Source organism: Aquarana catesbeiana, linkage group LG05 (genome assembly GCF_042186555.1).
Source record: "Aquarana catesbeiana isolate 2022-GZ linkage group LG05, ASM4218655v1, whole genome shotgun sequence".
In the NCBI taxonomy this organism is placed as follows: domain Eukaryota; kingdom Metazoa; phylum Chordata; class Amphibia; order Anura; family Ranidae; genus Aquarana; species Aquarana catesbeiana.
Window position 1 is genome coordinate 7,236,346 of NC_133328.1, and position 23,117 is coordinate 7,259,462.

The window sequence follows — 23,117 nt, forward strand, 5'->3', positions numbered from 1 at the left end:
CTTCTTCAAAAAGTGCTTAAAGTTCCCTGTAGTAGAGTGATGAGAACGCCCCATGGACTGTGTTAATCTTGGTAACATCAATAATTATATAGGAAAATCTCAATAAGGATGTCATAGTAAAAATATTATGAATTATTTAAAAAATATTTTAAATTATATATATATATATATATATATATATATATATATATATATATATATATATATATATATATATATATATATAAAACTATTTTTTTTTTATTGTCACATTGTCTTATTGAGATTTCTGATGATGTTATCATATTGATGTTTCATGTATTGTGTTTACTAGTCATGTAGAAGAAAGACGAATGAGCTCCCGTAACATGTCTATTGACATGATTTTTGCTGTTACCAATAAAGAAATCCTGGACCTCTATAGACCCTGTGGCACTCTTGTCTTTCTACTGTACTAACTGCTGCTACAATCTATCTGCTTGCTTCTAGGGAGCGGTATTTTATCTCAGAACAAAGAATATTTCTTTATGTTAGGGCCCAGCACTCCACCAACACTGTTGTACCCATAAAGATAAGGTGTTCCAAAATAACAGAAATTAATGTCTCTTGTTGTATTGCTTATGTAAATTCTTAAGAGAATATGTAATATGCATGTTAATGTGCAACATAACCCACATATGTACACCTAACACACTGGTGAGAACTGCTGTAGAAACTGGGCCCCAACGCTAGCTGGCTGATGAACTAGGGGCAAAGGACTGTCCCCTCAAATAGTTGCTCTACAAGCTGGCTGCTCTTTGTCAGTGAAGCCCACATCAGCACTACATCATCGCTGTTGGTCAATAGCAAAGGGATCATATGACAATTATGTGATACCTTCAGAACAGAAAGGGCACACCATGACCTGGAGACTTGCAAAGGAACAAAGCCGGGAATGTGGGTCTGTAAAGACCACGTCTTCACTACTACTGCCCTGGCAAGCCAGGAGATGCTAGCCATAGATGTGAGATAGTGGAACCAAAGTAGAATCATTCTATGTAACAATCATAGCATAATCATACATAGTTGGACCATGCAGCACCAGCCCTTCCTTGGGGGAACTTCAGCCAACTGTTTCTTTTTATATGTAAATCTTGACATTTCCTGTGAATGTCATGGTTAGCCCTGTCACTTCCCAACTCCCATTGGTCACTAAGGTCACCCATTACATTAAAGCAACCTTTCAGAACCTTTTTATTTCAGAGGAACCCTTAAAAAAAAATCAAATGTTTCAGATGTTGGGCAACCCCTTCTAAAACCAATTTAATTGGGGACAGTGGAAAAAAATGCCCCCTTACAGTAATGGTAAGAATGTCCCTTCTTACAGACAGCAACAAAAAGATCATTGCTGTCATTCCAAGTGGTGTTGACCCTGAACTATGTAGGCACCATCAAAACGAAGGTCAATCACAGCTCAAAAAAACCCTGGCAATCTAAGGTTCGACAGAACCTTGGTTGAGAATATCTGCCTTGTCATTGAGTCTCCATCATAGAAGCAGGCGAGATAAACCCACCAGTGACCATTCAGAGTGGCCAATAAGCAGTGTAAATTTACTAGGTCCCCTGACTTCATCTGAATGTGCCTTCTTCTATATGAAAAGTATATTGCCCCCAATCCATTGTTCTTAGGACACTAGGAGCTCAAAAGGTATGACTGGCTTCCAGCTGCAATTGTAGTGACCTTTTAACTCCAGAAATTTCCCCCCGTCTGTGATGTGGCCCTTACAAATCTCAGACTGTGTCGACCCTCCATCTTACCCGAGATGTTGGCATTTTGTTGGCTTCCACATAGTGGTGCGGAGTCCGAACTTCATAGAGGGCACCGTAATCCAGTTCCTGAAGACAAAGACATTTTTCTGGTCAAAAGAATTGTTTAATGGAATAGAACAAACTTTCTCAACCTTTTCAACACAGAGGAACCCCTGAAATAACTTTCTGGTCTCAGGGAACCCCTGCTAAAATTACTGTATCCACAACCCATGATACATTAGTGCGATGGTCAGTGGGAAAAATGCTCCTTACACTTGAGGCCGTTGGGAAGAACTACCCCCTTACAGATAGCTAAATCAAAATCTAGATCAATGGTGTCAGTGGGAACTTATCTGAAAGGCAGAACTTGCTCAAGGAATCCCTAGAAACCCTCGTATAGAACCTGCATCGGAAAGTAAACTATATAGCCAAAAGTATGTAAAAACTAATTTAAATTATTGAGTTCAAGTCAACAAAGCCAGCTCCATAAAGACACGGTTTGACCAGTCTGGTGTGGAGGGACTCAAGTGTCTTCCACAGAGCCCTGACCTCAATCCTACTGAACACCTTTGGGATGAAATGACGACTGTGAGCCAAAACATCTTGTCCAACATTAATATCTGACCTCAAAAATGGGCACAAATTCCCACAGACCCATTCTTGTGGAAATTCTTTCTGGAAGAATGGAGGGTGTTAGAGCTGCAAAGGGGACCAACTCAAGATTAATTTCCATGGTTTTGGAATCTGATATCAAACAATCTCACATAGGTCTGATGGTTGGGTGTCCACAAACCTTTGACCATATAGTGCAAATACAAATCCAGGAGAAAGACTTAACGTTGCAGCATTTGGTTTTTCAGGATGGGGTGGGGGGGTTTGGCTGTCTACTCACCGTTGTGCCCATCCTCTCCAGAGCTTCCTCATTAATAGGGTAGCGAAGTTTCATCTTGCGGTACAAAGGATGCTTCTCATAATAGCTAACAAGATCCACCAGACTCTCAAACTCGGCCGAACTTCCCAGCATAAAGAGACGCCCTTCCTGCTGGATGCGGCAGTGCTTAATCTTTCCCTCAGCCCTAAGAGAAAACAAGACGGGTTAGAGAAAATGCAGCTATTTGCATCTATAAACACAACTCCATCATTATTTATTCTACATTCCATGGTTTAGAGTAATAGACAGAAAATTTCAAAATACAACGTATTCAAAGCACAACAAAAAGACCATCATTTCTTTCAATCGAATGATCCCATTTCAAACTAAGTTAATAAATGTAATTTAATTATTAAAATTATATTTAAAATTCAATTCAATATATTTAACTAATTTTAATTGAAAAATTATTAACAAAAAATATTTTAAAACTGTTGTTTCAGGAAGATAATACATTTACTACATTTTTTCCCCTATATATATATAGGGAAAAAATGTAATAAATGTATTATCTTATTCCTGAAACAGTTTTAAAATATTTTTTATTAATAACTTTTCAATTAAAATGAGTTGTTAGAGCTATATATATATATATATATATATATATATATATATATATATATATATATATATATATATATATATATATATATATATATGAGATAGATATCTATAGAGATAGATATCTATAGAGATAGATATCTATAGAGATAGATATCTATCTCTATATATATTATCTATTATCTATCTATCTATCTATCTATCTATCTATCTATCTATCTATATATATATAGATATAGATATATATCTATAGATATACATCTATATATATATATATATATATATAGAGAGAGAGAAAATATATATAATATATTTATTTTAATTGAATAATTATTAAAAATATAATTTTAAAATTGCTATAAAGTAAAAAAAAATCAGTTAAATGTAATAATTAATTAAATATATTTAATTGCTATAAAATAAAATGTCAGCTAAATGTAATAATTAAATGTATATATTTATGATATTAAATTTTATATATTACTATCATCATCACAATCAATATTCTAAATAAATTGTTAGAAGGAGTAAGGGGGGGCTATAACCCCTGTCAGGTTGTTTGTTTGTTTTTTGTTTTTTGCCATCTGTGTCCCATTGGGGAGATTTGCCTTCACTTCCTGTCCCATTGCCAAAACAGGAAGTAAGAGGAAATCCCTGCAAATTAAGGGAATCGCTCGGGGACCCCAGGGCACCAGAACTAGTGTCCCCATTGGAAGATTTCCCCTCTATTACTTCTCTGGGGACAACCCAATATTTGGGATTTTTTTTTTTTTTAACTTTCACTTTCAATGATAATGGCAAACAGGACAAATAGATAGAGGGTGAATCTCAAGACCGCAATAAGAACCTGACAAGTTTTCCAATCCATCTCCACTCTGTCCAAAAACTAAAAACAAAAGTTTTGCCTTTAGTTACTGTATACTTTAAAATAAAATCTATAAAATAAATATGTTTAATTCCTTTTAATTGAATACATATTTGAATTAAAATTTTAAATCTGCTTTAAAATAAAAAAAGAATAGTTTAGATGTAAAAAATATTTATTTGGTTTTATATTACAATATATATATATTAATTAATTAATTAAATCAATGTAATACATTAAAATTAAATCAAATAAATTGTATGTGTTTGCTTTTAACAATACTTTTTTTGTACAACTGTAATCAATAATTAATGTTTGTTATATGAATCCTTTATTGAGCGTTGTGTATAATATCTCCAGCCTTGTCCATTGTGGAATGGATACATTTTTGCTGGTAAAAGGAAATTAGATACAATTTATCTAATTTCATAAAAATCCATAGACCAGGTACAGAGCCATCCTTTATCTTTCAGACTGTGGCGGATATTTTTATTAACAAATTATTTTGTGTGAGATCGAGGTCAGAGTAACATTGCTACATCGGCTGCCTTCATGCTTCCCTCTACTTTTTGTCTTATGCCCCGTACACACGGTCGGACTTTGTTCGGACATTCCGACAACAAAATCCTAGGATTTTTTCCGACGGATGTTGGCTCAAACTTGTCTTGCATACACACGGTCACGCAAAGTTGTCGGAAAATCCGATCGTTCTGAACGCGGTGACGTAAAACACGTACGTCGGGACTATAAACGGGGCAGTGGCCAATAGCTTTCATCTCTTTATTTATTCTGAGCATGCGTGGCACTTTGTCCGTCGGATTTGTGTACACACGATCGGAATTTCCGACAACGGATTTTGTTGTCGGAAAATTTTATAACCTGCTCTCAAACTTTGTGTGTCGGAAAATCCGATGTAAAATGTCCGATGGAGCCCACACACGGTCGGAATTTCCGACAACAAGGTCCTATCACACATTTTCCTTCGGAAAATCCGACCGTGTGTACGGGGCATTAATGTGTGAACTGCTGTAATTTTTATGTTTGTACATGTAATACATTTTTTTATATTATATATATATATATATATATATATATATATATATATATATATATATATATATATATATATATATATATATATATACATATATACATACACACATACAATATTACCAAAAGTATTGGGACGCTTGCCTTTACACGCACATGAACTTTAATGACATCCCAGTCTTAGTCCGTAGGGTTCAATATTGAGTTGGCTCCGCCCTTTGCAGCTATAACAGCTTCAACTCTTCTGGGAAGGCCGTCCACAAGGTTTAGGAGGGTGTCTATGGGAATGTTTGACCATTCTTCCAGAAGAGCATTTGTGAGGTCAGGCACTGATGTCGGATGAGAAGGCCTGGCTCACAGTCTCTGCTCCAATTCATCCCAAAGGTGTTCTATCAGGTTGAGGTCAGGAAACTGTGCAGGTAAGTCAAGTTCCTCCACCCCAAACTCGCTCATCCATGTTTTTAATAACATATTTTTTTCGGTTGTCAAGTTGCTTTAACTGACATCATAAGCAGATAGAAGCTCATCCCCTGCAGATGAATGAAACAGAGTAGATACAAAAATAACAATGCTACTTTGTATCTCTCTATTTCCTGTCTGATCAATATTTATAAACAATGTTACTTTGTATCTATCTCCTGTCTGATCAATGTTTATAAACAATGTTACTTTGTATCTCTCCATCTCCCGTCTGATCAATGTTTATAAATAATGTTACTTTGTATCTCTCAATCTCTTGTCTGAACAATGTTTATAAACAACGTTACTTTGTATCACTCTCTATCTCCCATCTGAACAATGTTTAAAAACAACGTTACTTTGTATCTCTCCATCTCCCGTCTGATCAATGTTTATAAACAATGTTATTTTGTATCTCTCTATCTCCTGTCTGCACATTTTTTTTGGCAGCAGCAGCTGTCTTTACATAGTAACACCCAACTGTCATTTTGATAGTCAGAAACTGCCGGTTAGGGAGGGGGGGGGGGTGAGGGTAGCAGGAGTGGGGCAGAAGGACAGGAAGTACCACACACACCCTGTGTACATTGATTGACTTTTGTTAGACCCGTGTGGTATGTCCGGTGTCCATATTGGTCTTATTTATCAATATTTAGGAAATTCTTGAAAGAATCTCAGACCCCCAGACCAAGGTGCGCCCCCTTTGTTGAACCCTCTCTGCCCCCCCTTCACGCTCCGAATCCTATTCTCATTCTCACCGAAAGGAAATTGCATAAGAATTCAGTTCACTCCTCTTGCGCACCAGGAACGCCCCGTCACGAGGGACCCTCATCAACATGTGCTCTGCCTGCAGGCGGGTGAGACTGGCATGGTACCACCTGATGGGGACAAAGAAAAGTCAGGAGAAGGAACATGACATACGATAATAATCTAAAGCTTTGTAGATCTGCACATCATTTCAGCTGCCCGTCTCTGGATTCATCGATTGTTTCGACGGGATTCTCACACAAAGTCAGCATCTTTCCACCACATGCTCAGTTTAATTTGCCCCAATTTGGCGATTAGAAATTTGCAGTTCGTTTTGTTTCAAATCGAAAATTCGGACGAAAATTTTCGTTATTTGGAGGTAATCCGAAATTCTGAATTACAGTCGTAATGAATTTAAGCAAAACAGAAATAATGAAACAAAAAATTGTCCGAAATAGCGATGGATTCGAATCGAATTCGAAAAGAAATTCGAAAAGAAATTTGAAATGTAAAAATAGTGCTGTGTATTTGAATATAGACGTCTTCTAGAATTCTAATTTCAAAAAGAATAGAATGGAATAAAACAGAATAGAATATAAAATAAAAGAATAGAATAGCCAAAAAAAAGTATAGAATAGAAAAAAAAGGAATAGAATATAAAATATAACAATATAAAATAAAATAGAAAAAAAAAAGAATGGAAAAGAATAGAATAGAAAAAAATAGAATAGATTAGAATAAAATAGAATTTACAAATTTGAACTTCAAAATTCGAATTTTGAATAAAATAAAATAGAATATAGTGGTCTTTGAAAATTCAAAAAGATTATAATAAAACAGAATAGGATAGAAAATATAGCAATGTATTCAAATCAAATTCGAAAAAAAAAAGAAATAGGGAAAACAAATTTGAAATGTAAACATATTGCTGTGTATTTGAATATAGACATCTTCTAAAATTCTAATTGCAAAAAGAAAAGGATAGAATAAAACAGAATAGAATATAAAATAAAAGAATAGAATAGCCAAAAAAGTATAGCATAGAAAAGAAAGATATAGGATATAAAATAAAAGATTATAAAATAAAATAGAATTAAAAAAAAGAATGGAAAAGAATAGAATAGAAAAAAAAATAGAATAGATTAGAATAAAATAGAAAGAATATGGCGGTCTTACAAATATGAACTTCAAAATTTGATTTTTGAATAAAATAAAATAGAATATAGCGGTCTTTCAAAATGGTTCGAATAAAACCGAATAGAATAGAAAATTTTGCGATGTATTTGAAGCAAATTTGAAAAAATAAGTTGGGAAAACAAATTTGAAATGTAAACATATTGCTGTGTATTTAAATATAGACGTCTTCTAAAAATTCTAATTGCAAAAAGAAAAGGATAGAATAAAACAGAATATAAAATAATATAAAATAGAATAAAAAAAAGAATAGAAAAAAATAGAATAGATTAAAAAAATAGAAAGAATATGGTGGTTATACAAATTTGAACTTCAAAATTAAAATTTTGAATAAAATAGAATAGAATATAGCTGTCTTTCAAAATTCAAAAAGATTAGAATAAAACAGAATAGAAAAAAAATATAGAAAGGAAAATAAAATAGAATAGAAAATAAAGGAAAAGAAAAAAATTAAAATAAAATAGAAAGAATATAGCAGTCTTCTGAAATTTAAATAGAATAGAACCAGCTGTTCTTCAGAATGAATGAAGATCGTTTTGATATTTTTTTATTCAAATTCAATTTAAATACTTCTAATTTGATTTGAATACTTTAAATCTATTGGAAAAATTCAAATCTGGTCAAAAACTACTAAAAAAAAAAAAAAAAAAACAAAGCTATTGAATTTTGTTATGAAATGCACCAAAATGAAATTAGTAACTTGACGAATCGATCCGAAACAAAACAAATTTTTTCCATTCTGCACATGTCTATTGGCAAAGTGTTGGAGTGAATACAGGTTTCATGGTTCTCATGCTAACTTTACTTTAAAACATAGAAATCCCAAATGGACAAACTATTACACTCAGGACCACCTATAGGTAGGTACAGGCAGTACTCCTTTACTGGGCCCAGGCCCCATTGGCTCATGTTAATAGTGCCCCAAAATATAGTGGCATTCCAGTGCGTTATACAATAGGGTTAAAAGGGGGGGGGGCGGTCAGGTAGACTGCATGGGGTCCCAATGATTTATAAAGACAGCCCTGTTGACTCTACAAGACTTCATGGACAAATATGTCTCATCCTAAAGTTCTCCACTCAACTGTCCAGCCACCAGGGCTATATCTCCCATTGGGTATGTGTTGGCACTGTGCATAGGGGCCCAGGACAAGTTGGCGCTCGCTAACTCATGGCAATGTGATGCGGGCTTCAACAAAATGGCTGGCGGGAGGAGCCCAGAATTGCAGGCACTTTAAGTTTGCTTTGTGGCTCTAGCACCATGTTCTATCCTGCCTCAAGGAAAGAAAGGAGACACAGGTTTACTCAAAATGGGCATCAGGGGCCATTCTGAAGGGCCACAATGTAACATGAGGAGCTGGGATGGCGAGCTGTAGATTGCAGGGGTAGTAGAAGCACGTTGGACCTACAAGGCCCTAGGACCTGGGATTGTGGTTTGTCTGCCCTATACTTCTGATAACTCTCCATGAAAGGTTGGAGGACAAAGCGTACTCTTTACTCTCATGGGCGTTGGGCTGCGGCACCGGGTCTGTCAGGCGCATCTCAAACTCATTGCAGCGCAGCGGCACCTCCCGGTAATGGCTGATAAGGCTGTACAGACTGTCGAATACCAGGTTGTCAGTCAGGTAGAATTTGGTGGTGCCGGCTTCTTGTCTGGAGTGGATGCGGCAATGTTGGACCCGGTTGGAGCGCCTGCAGGAAGAGAGAGGAGGAGTCTTTATAATGAAACTTCAGTAAACTAAAAAATAAATAATAAGAATTCTAGCCAAATCAGTTTTCTACACCTCAATAATCTGTTCTAGACATACTAACACAGAACATGCTAAGGTACGGGTCCAAATATTTCCAAGTCAGTACTAAGTGGGAGGGTCTGCTTAAGTCTAATAGGAAATCCGTTCAGTAGACAATACGCTTACCAAAATCTCATACGCAGCGCCCTCTATCCCCCATAGCAGTGTCCTCTGCTCCCCCCCATAGCAGTGTCCCCCCCCCCATAGCAGTGTCCTCTGCACCCCCCCTCCCCCCCCCCCACATAGCAGTGTCCTCTGCACCCCCCCTTCCCCCACACACACACAAAGTAGTGTCCTCTGCCACCCCTCTGTAGTGCCCCCTGCCGCTCCATAGCAGTGTCCTCTGCCCCCCCCCCCCCCACAGTAGTGTCCTCTGCTCCCCCCCCCCCCCCCCCCCCATAGCAGTGTCTTCTGCATCCCCCTACAGTAATGTTCTCTGAACTCCCACAGTAGTGTCCCCTGCGCCCCCCCCCCCACAGTAGTGTCCACCCCCCCACATAGCAGTGTCCTCTGCACCCCCCCTTCCCCCACACACACAGTAGTGTCCTCTGCCACCCCTCTGTAGTGCCCCCTGTCCCTCCATAGCAGTGTCCTCTGCCCCCCCGCCCCCCACAGTGGTTTCCTCTGCTCCCCCCCCCCCACATAGCAGTGTATTCTGCACCCCCCCCCCCCCCATGCCTCGCAGCCTCTGCTTCCATTTGAAAGGAATGACAAGAAGTAAGTCAGTCTAATGGCCCCTGCAAGTGGGAACCAGCTTCTCGTTTCACCATTTCTAGGTTGCTTAGGCAGTCCATCATCTCAACGTAATATCCCATGGTTTGGGTTCCACCCTTATCTTTCAAGGCACACTCTACTACAGGGGTAGGCAACCTGGGGCCCTCCAGCTGTTGTAGAACTACATTTTCCATAAGGCATTGCAAGGCTGGCAGTTACAATTATTACCAGAGGCATGCTATGACTTGTAGTTCTGCAACAGCTGGAGGGCCCCAGGTTGCCCACCCCTGCTCTTCTACATCCACGAGTGACTAATAAGCTTTACAACATCAAGCATCTGTTTCCCAAATTGGCAAGGCCACCACGTGGGCTTCTTTTCACGTATTCTCCAAGTTCTACAGACTCTGAACCTTTTCACCCCAATGATTTTAAGGTCTCAGAGAACCCCTACTTTAAATAAATTAATTTATTAGGGGGTCATTGAGATGAATGTCTCTTACATTGATGGTCAATGAAAGAATGCCTCTTACATTGGTTGTCAGTGGGAGGAATGTCCTTTATAGTGGAGGTCAAAATGCACAGTTGCAGACAGCTAAAATAGTGGCATTGGACATGTTATTATGCCGTCACCATCAGATGAAAGGTCATCCAGCCACAGCTTAGGGAGCCCCTAACATCCTCTGGAGGAACCCTAGGGTTCCACAGAACCCTGGTTGAGAATGGCTGTTCTACCAAGTGGATGTTCAGGCCTCATCTGATGACAGCTTGACAGCTAACCATAGGCCTTTCAGGCAGCAACTGAAGCTGCAGATGGTTCTTTGTTTTGGGTTTTTTTTTTTTTTTGGTGAGCCTGTTGCCCACCCCTTAGCTGGATTCCTTTTGGATATCTAGACAGGACGGGAAAGAAAGTGGAGTTTTAGTACTTACCCTAAAATTCATTCTTGGAGTTCAACTGAGGAACACAGGCCTCACTCCTCTGAGTCTATGTTCTTGTTCTGGGTACTGCATTACCACAAAACCGTAGCATGTTGGGAGCAGAAGTGGTTATACCAGGCTGTCCCACACTAATTTGTTTGTCATTGTCCAGATCCGCCTGTAGGTGGCAGTATAACCAAACAGTCTCTGAATTCCCATGTTCCTCAATAAACTCCAAGAAATAGAGATTACAGTAAGTACAAAAATTGCATTATTACATAATAAAAAGGGAGGGGGACTTTAAATGAAGGGTGGGTGGATGCCCTTACACCACGCATCGACATCACGTCCCCTGCGGCGTCACGATGGGGCACCGCCTCTTTGGTGTCGTCTTACATCCATTATATGTACATATGTATTTACAGTAATTGTTATTTAATATGTGACATGATTACCATTATGTATTATATTACCAGTATATACCAATAAATTAAAATTTTTATACCCACGTGCTTCATTTAAAGTCCCACTCCCCCGTCCCCTCTCTTTTTAACTAGATAGGGGTGGAGGCACTGGACCTTACCAGGTCGCCGCCTCATATAAAAGTCCCACTTTGCTGTTCTCTTTTCCATATTATCCCATAATAATTCTGCATCCATTGCAAACCAGAAAATATAAACCATAAGCAATCTTTACAAAATCAATAACAAATGATCAATAAAAATCTGCCCCCAATGAACATATTGCTGGTCAGTAGCTTTTAAAATTGTACTTTGCTTGATCAGAGCTATCTTTTGCAGTGTGCGATATTTGTTTGATTTAATTGTTTGATGATCATTTGTTGCCGATTGTCTGCAGGAAATGTATTTATCACTAAACGTCATCCCCAACCATGTGACAAACGTCCCCATGTCAACATTTTCTGACTCTTCCGTTTAGTTTTTTGGCAAACGCCCCCCAGAAGGTCTCACCAGAAGGACAGGGTGTAGTCGCCCACAAACGTCTCGCTCTCCCGCACTAGGAATGTCCCGTCTTTTCCTCCAGTCTCTGTGCAATACTCGTGCAGCAGCTTCTCAGCAATCTGGCGTCCATCGCGTCCTCCGCCCAGTTTCCCGTGGAACCACTTCTTGCTAAAGTGCAGCTCGTTATTATTTAATTCCTGCAGAAAAAAAAAACTTTTCAGTACGAGGGCCACATTGTATATTTTACAAACACTCACAGGCCGGGAAAAAAAATATTTATTTTTTTTAAATGAATGATTCAAATTTAAATGAATGAATAAGCTTTACTTGGAGTCCCCATCAATGCCCCCCACCCCCCAACATCACAGTCCCCATTAATGTCCCCCCCCTTACATCAGGGTCACAATCAATGTCCCCCCACATCAGAGTCCCCATCAATGCCCCCCCTCCAACATCAGAGTCCCCATCAATGCCCCCCCTCCAACATCAGAGTCCCCATCAATGTCCTCCCTTACATCAGGGTCACAATCAATGTCCCCCTTACATCAGAGTCCCCATCAATGCCCCCCCTCCAACATCAGAGTCCCCATCAATGCCCTCCCTTACATCAGGGTCCCCATTAATGCCCCCCCCACATCAGAGTCCCAATTAATGCCCCCCCACATCAGAGTCCCAATTAATGCCCCCCCACATCAGAGTCCCAATTAATGCCCCCCCACATCAGAGTCCCAATTAATTCCCCCCCACATCAGAGTCCCAATTAATGCCCCCCCGTTACATCAGGGTCACCATCAATGCCCCCCTTACATTAGGGTCACCATCAATGCCCCCCGTTACATCAGGGTCCCCATCATTGTCCCTCCTTAACATCAGGGTTCCCATCACTGACCCCCCCTTACATCTGGGACCCATCAAATCCCCCCCTTACATCAGGGTCCCCATCATTGTCCCCCCAAATACATCAGGGTCCCCATCATTGTCCCCCCCTAACATTAGGGTCCCCATCATTGTCCCCCCAAACTTTAGGGTCCCCATCATTGTCCCTCCCTAATATTAGGGTCCCCATCTTTGCCCCTCCTTTCATCAAGGTCCCCATCAATGCCCCTTTTACATCAGAGTCCCCATGAATTCCCCCCTTACAGCAGGATCCACATCGATACCCCTCCTTCATCAGGGTCACCATCAATGCATCCCCTTACATCAGGGTCCCTATCAGAGTCCCCCCCCCTTTGGAGGGTCAAACGGTAGGTGAGGAGGTGACTTATCACAGCCCCAGCCCTTTAAATGAATGTCCTTAGTCCCCCCTATGCATCACACCCTTAGGTCCTTCACATCACAGCCCCCTCAATCACCTCACAGGCCCCCTTTGCATTGTGTCCTCAGTACCCCCCCCCCCCCACATCACAGCCCCCCACCCCTCACAGTCCTACCTTACACAGCAGGGCAGAGGGCAGGAGGTGCAGTAGTTCTCACAGGGCTGCAGCTGCCCAACATTTCACGTTAACAAGCAGGTGATTGGTTGCTAGGACCACCCAGTGTCCAGGCAAATTAACACCCTCTTGAAAATGTTGGGTAGCACCCACCCTCTGCCCTGCTGTGGGGATGACAGCGGCGGTGGCAGGTGGAGAGACCCGGGAAAGGAATCTTATTATAGGGAGGCCAGGGAGAGAGGAGAAGAGGCAGAGACCCCCATGCTGCTGAGAGGCTTGGCCATGGCGGTCCACATAGGACTGTGGCTTGATCAGGGTGTGGACCACTGTCCACTATTTAGTGATGCCTGCCTTAGAGGTTTTCCTTCTAATGGGAATAACATAGGGACATGCATAGACATCCAATCCATATCTGTATGAACAAAATTGTATTATGACGATGGTGTGGTATTCACAGATACTAATGTCCAGCTAATAGAATAGGTGGATAGTGCTATGTGAATAATACATAAGCGGTAAAATATTCCGCGTTCAATGCTAAGGTACAGCATATAGTCTGCGTGGAGATAGATGAGGAATGTAATCAATATTAATGAAGGAGATGGAATTCCTAGATGTTGCTTTCCATGTGCTGGTATCCAACAAATCATGTTTGTGGATAGAGGTGGAAAAATGCTGACTGATCGACACACAATTGTCAAATCATTTTGGATTTTTGGAAACCATGGTATCCCGAATGACGCCTTAAGATCCTTTTCTCTGAGTTAATTGAAGGACGCAGTCAGATCTTCATAATGGACGACCAGGTGCTGAAAGGAAAGGGACTTTCTCCAGCTGTCATCTCCACAATGCACCACTTCTTTAGGATGAGAGGGATGAGGGCACAGAGAGGCAAGATGAGGTCCTCACTGAAGTGGAAGGCCAACAACCATGGTCAAAGTACATTTTATCATTATAGAACACCAAAAACAGTTGCTGACAGGACCTGAATCTGCTAATAGCACTGTGGTTCCTTGGCCAGAAAGTTGCAGCTCCAGTGTCCACCAGCAGGTGTCTAGTAATCAGTCTTCATCTGATGCTGGCTGCTGGGAGGGTACATAACCCATAGATGCTGACCTCCCACATATATACTCGGCGATAAGGTCTACCTGCCCTGTTAAAACTACCTAGCGCGCTGAGAGTGCGCTCCCTGCACGGTAGCCGGCCTGTATAGGAAAGCTCCCGATGCATACTAGCGATCGGGAGCTTTCTGATCATGTGACAGCCAGTCACAGCAGTCACATGACTGGAATGCCTGCCTCCGCCTCCTGGCTTTTAGAACCCTTAAAGGGCCGGGAAGGGGTTAAAGTGGTTTTAAAGGCTGCAGGTTTTTTACCTTTATGCATTCTATGTGAATGAGTCCACACAATTTATTTTAAAATGCATGCGAGTAGTATCTCCATACAGGAAGCGTCTTGAAGCTGTCATTACCAACAAAGGATTTTATACAAAGTATGAAATACATTTCAGTTAGCGGGTTCAATACGTTTTCCCTGCGTCATTCCATTTTATTACACAGAACTTCATTTCTGAACCTATTTGTTTTGGTGTCTTTGTATGTATGAATTGCATGGGTTGTCACCGACATGTGGGGAAATGTCACATACACACACAAGTAAGTACATCCCTCACATTTGTGTAAATCTTTTCTTCTATCTTTTCATGTGACAACACTGAAGAAATTACACTTTGCTACAATGTAAAGTAGTGAGTGTACAGCTTGTATAACAGTGTAAATTTGCTGTCCGCTCAAAATAACTCAACACACAGCCATTAATGTCTAAACCGCTGGCAACAAAAGTCAGTACACCCCTAAGTGAAAATGTCCAAACTGGGCCCAAAGTGTCAATATTTTGTGTGGCCACCATTATTTTCCAGCACTGCCTTAACCCTCTTGGGCATGGAGGTCACCAGAGCTTCACAGGTTGTCACTGGAGTCCTCTTCCCCTCCTCCATGATGACATCACAGAGCTGGTGGATGTTAGAGACCTTGTGCTCCTCCACCTTCCGTTTGAGGATGTCCCACAGATGATCAATAGGGTTTAGGTCTGGAGACATGCTTGGCCAGTCCATCACCTTTACCCTCAGCTTCTTTAGCAAGGCAGTGGTTGTCTTGGAGGTGTGTTTGGGGTCATTATGTTGGAATACTGCCCTGCAGCCCAGTCTCTGAAGGGAGGGGATCATGCTCTGCTTCAGTATGTCAGAGTACATGTTGGCATTCATGGTTCCCTCAATGATCTGTAGCTCCCCAGTGCCGGCAGCTCTCATGCAGCCCCAGACAATGACACTCCCACCACCATGCTTGACTGTAGACAAGACACACTTGTCTTTGTACTCCTCACCTGGTTGCCCCCACACACGCTTGTCACCATCTGAACCAAATACGTTTATCTTGGTCTCATCAGACCACAGGACATGGTTCCAGTAATCCATGCCCTTAGTCTGCTTGTCTTCAGCAAACTGTATGCAGGCTTTCTTGTACATCATCTTTAGAAGAGGCTTCCTTCTGGGACGACAGCCATGCAGACCAATTTGATGCAGTGTGCAGCGTATGGTCTGAGCACTGATAGGCTGACCCCCCACCCCTACAACCTCTGCAGCAATGCTGGCAGCACTCATACGTCTATTTCCCAAAGACAACCTCTGGATATGACGCTGAGCACGTGGCCTCAACTTCTTTGGTGGACCATGGCGAGGCCTGTTTTGAGTGGAACCTGTCCTGTTAAACCGCTGTATGGTCTTGGCCACCGTGCTGCAGCTCAGATTCAGGGTCTTGGCAATCTTCTTATAGCCTAGGTCATCTTTATGTAGAGCAACAATTCTTTTTTTCAGATCCTCAGAGAGTTCTTTGCCATGAGGTGCATTGTTGAACTTCCAGTGACCAGTATGAGAGAGTGAGAGCGATAACACCACATTTAACACACCTGCTCCCCATTCACACCTGAGACCTTGTAACACTAACGAGTCACATGACACCGGGGAGGGAAAATGGCTAATTGGGCCCAATTTGGACATTTTCACTTAGGGGTGTACTGACTTTTGTTGCCAGCGGTTTAGACATTAATGGCTGTGTGTTGAGTTATTTTGTACTTACTTTTGAGAGATACTGTGTGTATATATATATATATATATATATACACACACAACAACAAATGTTAGATTAGGAACCAATCAATCACTTCTATCCCTGGAAATGAAAAGTGAACCAATCACCAAATTACCTTAAAAAAATTCTGAAACCATCCATGAAATATGGCGTAAAATACGTATTCTATAATCTGGGGACTGAGGTCTTCACATATAAACTTGCAAAGGAAATACATTTTAGAAAGTTTACATAGTCACCACCACATGTACACTAGATATCTACCCATGGGGGGAGGGGGGGACTTTGTTTTACCTTCCTCCAGAGCAGGGATTTCCAAACTATGACCCACAAACCACATCTGGCCCAATAACAGATTTTATCCAGTCTGCGGCAACCCCGGTTGGCTGGCAATGGACGCACTCAGCTGGTCTGTATATTGTAATCTGTTATCATGAACAGAAAAGTAGAGGTACCTATGGGGCCTTCTAATCCAACCGAATTATCTGTCTGGAAGAAAATCAGATTTGCCCAAACACCGATTTATACATCTCTCTCCTCCGGCACTCTCACCTCCTTTGGCTCAGTCTCTTCCTCATCCTCGTTGGACTGGTATGGGGAGGTCTCCTCGGAGTAATAGATCTTGTTGCTGGTCAGGACGAAGTAGTGCGGACTCCAAGTCTGCAGACAATTACAATAAGAAACTTTTAGAAGGTAAAAAAAAAAGTAAAGTCAGTTCACAAATATAGTAACCCTGCGCTGCTATGCAAGTACCATATTTAGTGTAGATAAATATCCCAAATATGTGCTGTGCACAAAAAAAGGGTAACTCCACTTTTGCAGAAAAAAATATAACAAATGTAAATATAATAAAGCATACAGTGCCTTGAAAAAGTATTCATACCCCTTGAAATTTTTCACATTTTGTCATGTTACAATCAAAACCGTAAATGTATTTTATTGGGATTTTATGTGATAGACCAACACAAAGTGTCACATAATTGTGAAGTGGAAGTAAAATGATAAATGGTTTTTCAATTTTTTTACAAAATGTGAAAAGTGTGGGGTACATTTGTATGGCGCCCCCCGGAGTCAATACTTTGTAGAACCTCCTTTCTCTGCAATTACAGCTGCAAGTCTTTTTGGGGATGTCTCTACCAGCTTTGCACATCTAGAAAGGACATTTTTGCCCATTCTTCTTTGCAGAATATCTCAAGCTCTGTCAGATTGGATGGAGAGCGTCTGTGAACAGCAATTTTCAGGTCACAGATTCTCAATGTGATTTAGGTCTGGACTGTGACTGGGCCATTCTAACACATGAATATGCTTTGAGGTAAACCATTCCATTGTAGCTCTGGCTGGATGTTTCGGGTCGTTGTCCTGCTGGAAGGTGAACCTCCGCCCCAGTCTCAAGTCTTCTGCAGACTCTAAAGCCCCATACACACTATCAGATTTTCTGCTGAGTTTTTCCTTCAGATTTACCAAAACCATGTAGTACAAGGGCCTGCCTGATTGCATACAAATTGAAACTCCTAAGGCTTGAACTCATATTATATGGTTTTGGTAAATCTGAAGGAAAAACTCAGCAGAAAATCTGATAGTGTGTATGGGGCTTAACAGGTTTTCTTCTAAGATTGTCCTGTATTTGTCTCCATCCATCTTCCCATCAACTCTGACCAGCTTCCCTGTCCCTGCTGAAGAAAATAATCCCCACCACATGATGCTGCCACCGCCATGTTTCACGGTGGGGATGGTGTGTTCAGGGTGATGTGCAGTGTTAGTTTTCCCCACACATAGCGTTTTGCTTTTAGGCCAAAAAGTTCAATTTTGGTCTCATCTGACCAGAGCACCTTCTTCCACATGTTTGCTGTGTCCCCCACATGGCTTCTCACAAACTACAAATGGGACTTCTTATGGATTTCTTTCAACAATGTCTTTCTTCTTGTCACTCTTCCATAAAGGGCAGATTTGTGGCGTGCTGTGGATCTCTGCAGCTCCTCCAGAGTTACCATGGACCTCTTGGCTGCTTCTCTGATGAATGCTTTCCTTGCCCGGCCGGTCAGTTTAGGTGGACGGCCATGTCTTGGTAGGTTTGCAGTTGTGCCATACTCTTTCCATTTTCAGATGATGGATTGAACAGAGCTCCGTGAGATGTTCAAAGCTTGGAGATTTTTTATAACCTAAGCCGGCTTTAAACTTCTCACAACTTTATCCCTGACCTGTCTGGTGTGTTCCTTGGCCTTCATGATGCTGTTTGTTCACTAAGGTTCTCTAACAAACCTTTGAGGGCTTCACAGAACAGCTGTATTTATACTGAGATTAAATTACACACAGGTGAACTCTATTTACGAATTAGGTAACTTCTGAAGGCAATTGGTTCCACTAGATTTTAGTTAGGGGTATCAGAAGAAAGGGGGCTAAATACAAAAAGGACACCACACTTTTCACATATTTATTCGTAAAAAATTTGGAAAACCATTTATCATATTCCTTCCACTTCACAATCATGTGCCACTTTGTGTTGGTCTATTAAATAAAATCCCAATAAAATACATTTTTGGTTGTAACATGACAAATCTTGGAAAATTTCAAGGGGTATGAATACTTTTTCAAGGCACTGTACACAATTGCTACAGAAGACGTGTTGTATTAAAAAATAGGATTTTTTCATCATCCTTACCTATAAAATCCTTTTCTTTGAGTACATCATGGGACACAGAGTCAAGCTAATATTCAGTACCTGCTGGGTTATACTCCATCTCCAGGTGAATGGACACTGGTAGACTAAAGGACTTTAGACAGGAAGTGATTCCCTATATAACCCCTCCCATACAGGAAGTACTTCAGTTTTGTAGCAAGCACTGAATCCTCAAAAAAGAGGGGAGGGTTCTCTGTGTCCCATGATGTACTCAAAGAAAAGGATTTTACAGGTAAGCATGACAAAAAAATCCTATTTTCTTTTTCATACATCATGGGACACAGAGTCAGGCTAATATTCATTACCTGCTGGGACGTCCCAGATTAATAGCCTTGAGGGGAGGGAGACACCCTGCCAAACAATAGCCATCAGAACTTATACGGCAGCCCGGAGTACACCGAAAGCCGAATCCTCGGCTGCTCGAACATCCACTTGATAAAATTTTGTGAACGTATGCACTGAAGACCAGGTAGCAGCCTTACAAATCTGAGCCACAGATACCCGATGGTGAAAAGCCCAGGAGGTTCCCACACCCCTGGTAGAATGAACTCTCACCCTAAAGGGAGGAGCTTTATGTTTCAGCCCGTAGGCCTAAATAATCAATTGATGGACCAAATTGGCAATGGAAGCTGCCTGCCCCTTCTTGGGTCCTTTTGGTAAAACAAAAAAGGAGTCTGATCCTCGGATCTCAGCAGATGTAGACAAATAAACCTTGACTGCCCAGACAATGTCCAACGAATGCAGTCGTCTCTCTTCCGCCAAAGGAGGCTGAGAGAAAAAAGAAGGCAAAATAAAGTCCTGATTTAAATGAAAGGCCGACACCACTTTTGTCAAAAAGGATGCAACAGGTCGTAACACGACCCTGTCATGGTGAAGGATCAAGTATGGTTCCATGCACGAAAGGGCCGCCAAACTCCGACACCCTTCTAGCTGAGGTGATGGCCGTCAGGAAGGCTAGCTTGTGTGACAGCAAGTCTAATGGAATTTCCTAGATAGGTTCAAATGGTTGTTTCTGTAACACGGACAGCACTAAGTTCAAGTCCCAAGGACACATAGGTGAACTAATGGGGGTAGGCAAACGAGTCGCCCCCTGCATAAAGGTTCGGACTAACGAATGGGATGCTAAAGGCCTTTGGAAGAATACTGTATGAGCAAGGCAGTGGTGTGCCCTTACCATTGATTTGTATGTGTTTTGGTTTTCTTTTTTTTTTTTTTTTTTTTTCTTTAACATTCTGCTTAAAAATTTGTGAATCAGTACTGCTTGGACCTTGAAGAAGGGGACATACCCCGAAAGCTTGTCCTGAAAAATTGTATGTTAGTGCAAATAAAAAAAGTATCACGGACAGTACTCAATTTTCTCTGAAGAATACTGAAAAGGCCGAAATCTGATCTCTGATTGTACTCAAAGCCAATCTGATTTCCACAGCCAACTGTAGAAAAGAGAGAATTCTCCCAATCACGTATTTCCGAGGATACCATTTTCTGGCTTCACACCAAGCAATACAAGTCTTCCAGACCTTGTGTATGATATATCTTCCTAGTGACAGCTTTTCTAGGATTCACTAGGGTAGACACTACTGGTTCCGAGATGCCACGGTCCTTTAGCACCCCGGCTTCAATAGCCATGCTGTCAAATTTAGAGACTGTAAATTGGGGCGAAATATAGGACCTTGAGACAGTAGATCGGGGCGACGTGGAAGCGTCCATGGTCCGTCTATTGTCAGTCTCACAATCTCCAGGAACCAGGGCCTTCTGGGTCAGGCTGGTGCCACCAGAATGACTGGAACCCCCTCTATCCGAATCCTGCGCAACAAATGTGGAAGAAGAGGGATTGGAGGGAAAGCATAAACCAGGGAGTACTGGCTCCATGGAACTATCAGAGCACCTGCTCTGATTGCCAGAGAATCCCTTGTTCGGGACACAAATTGCTGTAGCTTGTTGTTGAACCTGGATGCCAATAGGTTGACCTCTGGCAACCCCCAACACTGGCAAATTTCCTGGAACACCCCTGGGTGTAGGGACCATTCCCCCGAGCAGATCTGCTGGCGGTTGACATAATCTGCCTTCCAGTTCTCTACTCCCGGGATATGGACTGCCAATAGAATCGGCACATGTCCCTCTGCCCAGGCTGGTATGTGGTTCACCTCCTTCAGAGCTGAACGACTCCTGGTACCGCCTTGATGGTTTATATAGGCCACTGCAGTGGCATTGTTGGACTGAACCCTGATAGGGCAGTCCTGAAGCTCCACCGTCCAGGACCGTAGGGCCAAACGTACTGCCCGTAATTCCAGGACAGTTGATGGGCAGGATCTGTTCTGTCCCTGACCATTTCCCCTGAGCTGTGAGCCCCTCTAGGGTCGCTCCCCAGCCTGAGAGACTGGCATCTGTAGTCAGTACTCTCCAAGTTACCAGGAGAAAGGATTTTCCCTTTCACAGGTTCTGATCCTGCAACCACCAGTTTAGGCTTAAGCATGCCTGAGGAGATAAGCACATTGGATAATCCAGGGCTTGTCCTCTTCTGTTCCAAGATGGAACTGAGGCATAGGGCACTGCCTCGAAGGAGGATACCATCCTCCCTAGAAGACTCATACAGAGCCGAATGGAGGGTTGTCTGGTGTCCCTTATCTGACGCACCTGAACCTTCAAGGCACAGATCCTTACAGGTGGCAAAAATACTCTTGCTTGAACCATATCTAGGATCAGACCTAAATACTTTAGACTTTGAGCTGGTTTCAAGGCTGACTTTTCGGTATTTATGATCCAGCCTAAGCTTTTCAAATACCTCACTGTGTATATTATGCTCTGTTCTAGAGCCTGTACTGAGTGATCTTTGAGCAGGAGGTCATGCACATACCTGAGCACCATGAACCCCTGTGGCCTTAAAAGACCCAGTACTGGTGCTAGGACTTTTGTGAACATCCGGGGAGCTGTAGCAAGCCCGAAGGGTAGAGACAAAAATGGAAAATGACGTTCCTCTACTGCAAATGTAGGAACCACAAATGAAGCTAAAAGATAGGTATGTGTAAATGCGCGTCCTTTATATCGATGGAGGCTAGAAAGTCTCCCCACTGTAGTGAGGCTACTACTGAGCGGACAGACTCCATCTGAAAGGACTGTATCGGTAGATACTTGTTCAGGGATCTTAGGTCCAAAATGGGCCTTGTGTCTCCGTTTGGTTTCTGAACCGTAAACAGAGTTGGAGTAAAACCCTGTGCCCCTTTCGGATACAGGAACCTATACAATCACTCCTTGATGCACTAGATGATGTAGTGCCTGAAGCAATAAGTTTCTTTTTGGAAGATCAGAGGGAACGCTGGATCTTAAAAATCTCCAAGGGGGAACCCCCCGCAACTCCAGCTTGTAACCGCAAGATATAATTGAGGTGACCCACTCCTCCTGAATTATTGTTCTCCAAATGTCCGCAAAGTGCAGCAGCCTTCCCCCACCCGAGTGGGGGCATCCCCTCAAAAGGAGGGCTTGGTGCTGGGTTTAGAAGAGCTTTGGACCCAGGGCTTCTTCTGGCCCTGGGGCTTGCCCCTGGCCCTAGTGCCCTGTTGGCGGCGGAACCGCCTTGACGCTGAGACATTTGTGGAAGCAATCCCTGAGGTTTTAAATGAGGTTTAAAACAGTCTGGTGCTTTCCTTCGCAGGAAGTAGAAAACTCTACCCTCCGGAAATCTTTTGGATATATTTGTCCAAATGATTACCAAATAAACGTTCCCCATGTAAAGGGAAACCTGCCAATAACTTTTCACAAGGAAGCCCGGCTGACCAGTTCTTAAGCCACAAAAGTCTGCGCATATGTACAGACAAGAGAGCCAAACGAGAAACCTGCTGTATTGAATCCTTTTAGGCGCCAACAGCAAAACACAGCGCTTGAGGAATATCTGTCTTACTTTCAGGCAGATCAATCTCCT

General features: G+C 41.8%; 1 protein-coding gene across 2 annotated transcripts in view; it reads right to left on the reverse strand.

Annotated features, from left to right (window-relative positions):
• Nucleotides 1-23,117, reverse strand: part of LOC141144060 (1-phosphatidylinositol 4,5-bisphosphate phosphodiesterase gamma-1-like) — a 165,991-nt gene that overhangs the window by 40,740 nt on the left and 102,134 nt on the right. For both annotated transcript variants that reach the window (XM_073629419.1, XM_073629418.1), the window contains exons 15-20: nt 17,077-17,184; nt 11,959-12,146; nt 9,060-9,260; nt 6,389-6,508; nt 2,660-2,843; nt 1,777-1,854 (exon numbers count right to left, since the gene is read on the reverse strand). In XM_073629419.1, the coding sequence (XP_073485520.1) occupies nt 1,777-1,854; nt 2,660-2,843; nt 6,389-6,508; nt 9,060-9,260; nt 11,959-12,146; nt 17,077-17,184 (879 nt within the window). The remainder of the gene's footprint in view (nt 1-1,776; nt 1,855-2,659; nt 2,844-6,388; nt 6,509-9,059; nt 9,261-11,958; nt 12,147-17,076; nt 17,185-23,117) is intronic.